The sequence below is a fragment of the Natrix helvetica genome, assembly GCF_964273705.1.
Source record: "Natrix helvetica genome assembly, chromosome: 6".
Classification (NCBI taxonomy): domain Eukaryota; kingdom Metazoa; phylum Chordata; class Lepidosauria; order Squamata; family Natricidae; genus Natrix; species Natrix helvetica.
The window spans coordinates 51,819,114-51,825,113 of record NC_138553.1 but is presented as its reverse complement, the minus strand read 5'-3'; the positions used below and the strand labels follow the sequence as shown (position 1 = coordinate 51,825,113).

Below are 6,000 nucleotides of genomic sequence, written 5' to 3'. Positions count from 1 at the left end.
AATAATGCTGTGGTGTACCTGAAGGGAAATAGGGATGGGGGAATGACAAGTGATAAAAATCAGGCAAGCTTGGAACCAGTTTGTATGCAAAGCCAGGCACCCTGAGAAAAAATGTGGATTATCCCAAAACATCTCAGCATTCTCAAAACTCTTTGGCAAGTTCCGGTTGGCTGAAGATGAACTGGGGATGAGGGGAAACCTTTCTTATCTTTTGTGTGGGAAACCCAGATCTAACCTGACTTTATTGCAATCAACATTTTTTTAGTAAAAGAACCTTTCGCTTCAACCAAATGGAGTCTTCCTTTCCTAAGGGATCAGATTGGAACAGGTCTGACAGGGAGACTGTGAGTTTTAATCATGCCTTAGCATGAAAAACAGCTGGATGACTTTGGGTCAGTCACTCTCTTTCATGCCAACTTACTCCCCAGGGTTGTTGTTGTAGAGAAAGGGCTGTTGTTGTGTAGGAACAGGATTGTTGTTGTGAAGGAGGAAGAAGGAATATTAGGTATGTTCGATATGTTTGATATCTTGAGGTATACAAAGATGGGATAAATAATGAAGAAATATGCCTGAAAGGATTATTCAATGGGTCACAAGTTGGTTTACTATATAGACATCACATTTAGCTATAGCGTTTAAAAAGTAATTCCCTCTATTGTAACTCATCCTATCATGGCACTCAGAAGTAAAATCTTATTCCTTGTTTAAAGAATATACACCTAAAGCATTACAATCAAGTATAGATAGTGATTCTGTCTCCAAAGAAGAAGCTGACATAGTCAAAATCATAATTAGTGAAATTTTAACAGCAAGCAAATGTTCTTAAAAGATATCAAGACTAAATAATAAAAATAAGAGAAACATTACATGTCAGTTTTTTAAAAGTGATTTTTCACTTGTCTAAGCTTGAAATTCTGCCAAGAAATACTGGAAGTATTGCAAATAATAAAAAAAGATTGAAATAAGGTAACATTTGTGAATTTATTTATACGAATAAAAATATATAATTTTTAACACACAACTAATAATGGAATTTGATAAATATTGTAGCAACTATCAATCTTGTTTCTACAGAATGTTCAAAATGAAAAAAATAAATAAGATTCAAGCAAAACATGGTGAATCAACTCATAACAAAAAAGCTGAATGAACTTGAAATTCTCTGACATAATCATCTATATGGAACTGTCCTTCCAAAGCAGTATATAATCTGCAGTATTTATATAGAGATATAAAAAGTATTTAAATTAAATGCTGTATTTTATCTTGAGTTGTTTAATAGGAGAATCTTCCAAATGAGATTGTTCCAAATGATCAAATAAACAACGTACAGCTATAATGAAAGAGAAATTCGGTATTACATTATGTTTAAATTAAAAATAGATTTAACATTTAGTAAATGATATCGTCCTTCAATTTATATATTTTTAAAGACAATATATAAGTTGCAAAGAGTCTGAATTAAGAGTCATATTAAACTTGGAATGAACTGTAATATTTCCATAAACTTGACGTTATGAACAATACAATCCACTTTTATACAGATATAATTGTACAAAAAAGAGGCAGAAGATGGCTTGGCCATTCTTCGTTTTTGGTTCTTTGGGTCTTTATTATCTTCCAATTTAAACAGAAAGAAAAGATACTCAAAGAATCTAGAGAAGAATTTCACAGACCCAACAAATCTTTTTATAGTTTGTTCTGAAAAAAATACTTTCAAATATTTTCAGGAACAGAAAGGTTTCTGTGGAAAAATATTATAATACAGGTTTTTAATATATCTGGAATAGTGACATACTGGCCATATTTATACTAATCTCTAAACTATAAAGCCAGTTGATTTTAATAATGACCCAGTAATGTGTTTTACTTACTTTTTTTCTCTGACTCTGACATAAACATAACTGCCATATCAAATCTTTTGGATTCTGATAATTTGTGCAGAATTTCAAGGATAAGTAAAGGCTCTTCTTTCCTTGTAAGATAAGACATTAATTCATACCTTTCATTATTTTTATTCATGGCATTAAAAAAAGCACAACATTGATTAATATGAAAAATGCATATATGAAAATAATACATAGAGCTGCATACTCTAAAAGTAGCTATATATCAAATATATAATCGTTGCTAAACTGAAAATAAAGCCACGCCCTGAAAACCAAATGAACCTTCTGTACTTTTCTGTTAGCTGATGGATTTCCCAAATTGCAATTGTTTAAATGACAGAATGTCCTGATTTTGCCTTCAAACCGCAAATATGGCATTCTGTTGTATTTGTAACTACTATCTGGTTCAAGTAGTCACTAAACAACACTAAATAAATTAAAATTTCCTCTTAAAAAGTAACCACCCCTCTCCCAAAGATACTGGTAAAAGTTCAAGAAGAATTATTTTCTTGGTTTAAATTTTTGGCATCATGTATTAAAAAGAGATTTAGGTTTGGCTGGTCTTGGTAAATTATTATTAATCAAGGTCATAGGGTGTATCTGCTGAATTTTCCAATATTTCCAATATGCACAGAGAATTTGATGAAAGACCTTTACAACATCTTTCAAGAGGTAGTCACTGATCCCTTCCAGAACAATATTTGGGTAGAATTTTGTGCTTTCTATAAATTCAGAATATTCTAAAACGTAGCACAAAAATATTGAAATGAGTTGCTGCTTCTTCCTTAGCTATAAGTCTGGGAAAAAAGAATTCTTTCATTTTTTAATTTAACATTTTATTCAGAAGCTCAGAGTATTTCTCGAATACAATTTTGTCAGATATGTATGAAAATTGCCATGGCAACTGTACTTATGGATCACCTCTGAATTTCTATTCAAAAATGGTAAGTAACACTGAAATGTTTCAACTTGAGAACTACTTTTGGTGTTCTTACCCCTGGTTTTTAAAACATCTTAAATTATATAATAATTTATTGTACCTGCTTCTTATCCAAATATGGATAATATGAATTTTAATATTAACATATTATCAGTATCAGATTGAACAAATTTGTCTAAAGAAATATGCAGCAGAAAATGTTAAAACTGGTAATCGAGCTAAAGGCACAATCCAATCAAAATACAATAGTAAATTAATCTGAGAAAATAGCTTTAAACTTACTTAGTATGAAAATCCTGTAGAATTTTCAAGATTTGACAAAAAACCTCTGGATCCAATGATTTTTGGAAGAGGTTAGGATAAAGGGAAGGATCTATTTGCTTTGGAAGAACAAAAGAAAAACAGACTAATAATAGGAATATATATAAATCAGACCCCATATTTACTATTAATAGATTTCATATTCTTACATAAAGCTTATTAAAATAAAATTCAAACATAATTTATTGCAACAATTAATATTCAAATTATAGCACGTTACTATTAATTACCTTGGGAGCTTCTCAGTTTCTCAATAAGGTTAATACTGGCAATCACCTTTCACAGTAAAACATAACGAATACCTTTGAATGTTGAATGTTATCCCCACCTCACTCCTACAATTAGCAGACAAAAATGCTGACCATTTTCTGAAGCATATTTCATAGTTCACATGGTGGTGAAATAAAGATCTGTCCATAAACTGGATATGTGATACCTGGGTTCAAATTCATACTCAATGTAAAGGAATTAATTTTAATCTTGAAGAAAATACCAAAAGTCATTGAAGATGGACTTGAAGAAAAGATTAGTCCATAAATTGAAAAAAATAAATAAATTCAAAATAACCTTTATTTTCTTTAGTGTAAGATAGAACAGAAAAAAATTTGGATAGGCTTTCAAGATTCTATTACAGCCAAGTTACTTGAAGAAAAAGTTAAAGTTAACTAAACTAAAGTTTAGTTAAAGCTGAAATATTCAGCTTTATTTTTTGCTTGCCCTCAGCCTGAATTCATTAACAAATGAAGCTTGCTTTGAATATACAGTACATGTATGAAACTTAATTATCTCTTAGATCCATTGAAGTAATTTTAATACAGACCACCCAGCCAAGCAGAAGAAATAGATGAACTCTTTGCTAATCAATTAACAAATGTATGAAGGAAACATACCACAGCAGCATGTGGGAGACTTTAACTACTCTGATATCAACTGGGAGATGAACAGATTCCTAACCAACTTTGTGATCTAAAAGGTAGAGGAAGGAACTAGAGGAAAAACTATACCGGACCTAATTCTTACTAGTACAGAACAAATGATAGAGGGAGTTGAAGTTGCCAGAAATTTGGGCGAGTGATCACATCATACTGGAATTCAATTAAATGCAAATACAAGCAATAGAAAATAATCCAACCATTGTCTTAAACTTTAAAAAAACTGATTTTCACAAACTCAGAGAGAGCCTAAGCAAAACGTCATGGATAAAAATCCTAAAGGGGAAAACAACTCAAGCAGCGTGGGAAACACTGAAATATATGTTCATTAAAGCCAAAGAAATCCAAGAAGAAACCAGCATTGTTGCACAAAGATCTCTCTGATAAACAGAAAGACAAAAAAAGTTAAGTACAAAAAACTGGAAAGAGGAAATAAGGCAGAATATCAGCAGGCAGTCCGAATCTGAAAAGATGAAGTTAGGAAAGCAAAGTCTCGGAATGAACCAAGACTTGCAACAAAAGTCAAAGATAATAATAAAAAAAATCTTTCAACATATAAATAACAAGGAAAAAAGTCAAGGAAACAGTCCATTAAAGAGAGAAGATGGCAAGGAAGTAACAGGCAGTAGAAAGAAAGCAGAGCTGCTTAACTCATTCTTTGCATCAGTCTTCACACAAAAAGAAACTATAGTCCACCTTACAAAAACATGACTGTAAAAGACAGACTAGAAATAAAAATTAAAATAAACAAGAAAATAGAGAACACCCATTTGATCTTAACGAATATAAATCACCAGGACCTGATGGATTACATCACAGAATTATGAAGGAGCTGGCAGATGTTATCTCAAAACCACTGTATTATATTTTTAAAAAATCTTGGAGCACCAGGAAACTACCAGAGGATTGGAAAAGAATTATTGATGTGGTTCCCATCTTCAAAAAAGAGGAAAAGACACAGGATACTACAGACCAACCTAACATCAATACCAAGAAACATACTGAGAAAAAATAACCAATAAACAGATATGTGAACATCTAAAAACAAATGAAGTTCTAACAACTAGCCAGCACAGGTTTTTAAAAAACAGATCATGCCTAAGCAATCTTATTTCATTTTTTGATAAAGTGATTAAATTAATAGACTAGCAAAATGCTGTGGACATAGTATATTTAGATTTCAGCAATGCATTTGACAAAGTAGACCACAAACTACTTCTTGGTAAACTAGAAAAATGTGGAATAGATAACATCACCACCAGATGGATTTGTAACTGTCTCACAAATTGTACTCAATGAGTAGTCCTTAATGGTACTACATCTATATGGAGGGAAGTAAGCAGCGGGGTATCACAACTTTCAGTCTTAGGCCCAGTACTCTTCAATAGCTTCATAAATGACTTAGATGAGGGAGTAGAAGGGGAACTCATCAAATTTGCAGGAGACACTAAGCTGGCAGGAATAGCCAGCACCCCAGAAGACAAGTTCAGGATGATCTTGACAAACTTGAACAATGGGCTCTATCCAAGAAAATGAAATTAATGTTGAGAAAAGCAAGGTTTTACACCTGGGCAGGAAAAACCAAAGGCACAAGTACAGAGTAGGCGAAACCTGGCTCAAAAACTGTAACTCTGAGAGGGAACGTGGAGTCCTTGTGGACGATCACTTAAACCTGAGTCTGCAGCAATGTATGGCAGCAGCCAAAAAAGCTAATACAATCCTTGTGTCAACTTGAGCCAAATGTCAACTTGTAAAGCATTACCATGACTATTGTCAAGTTGACATTGGAGGCAGAATTCCATGCATACCTTCGGCCAGAGTCAGATCTCATATTTCTACAGCCGGCGTGTGGAGTGCAAAATTCACAGCCTGCTGCAGCATCTTGTTGGTGGATATAATTTATGACACAGACTGAGGG

General features: G+C 32.6%; 1 protein-coding gene across 3 annotated transcripts in view; it reads right to left on the bottom strand.

Annotated features, from left to right (window-relative positions):
- Nucleotides 1–519: 519 nt before the first annotated feature.
- Nucleotides 520–6,000, bottom strand: part of RPAP3 (RNA polymerase II associated protein 3) — a 54,210-nt gene continuing 48,729 nt past the window's right edge. For 2 of the 3 annotated variants that reach the window (XM_081958596.1, XM_081958595.1), the window contains exons 15-17: nt 3,112–3,209; nt 1,875–1,975; nt 520–1,333 (exon numbers count right to left, since the gene is read on the bottom strand). In XM_081958596.1, the coding sequence (XP_081814722.1) occupies nt 1,248–1,333; nt 1,875–1,975; nt 3,112–3,209 (285 nt within the window). In that variant the 3' untranslated portion in view covers nt 520–1,247. The remainder of the gene's footprint in view (nt 1,334–1,874; nt 1,976–3,111; nt 3,210–6,000) is intronic. The other variant, XM_081958594.1, reaches the window with a different exon arrangement.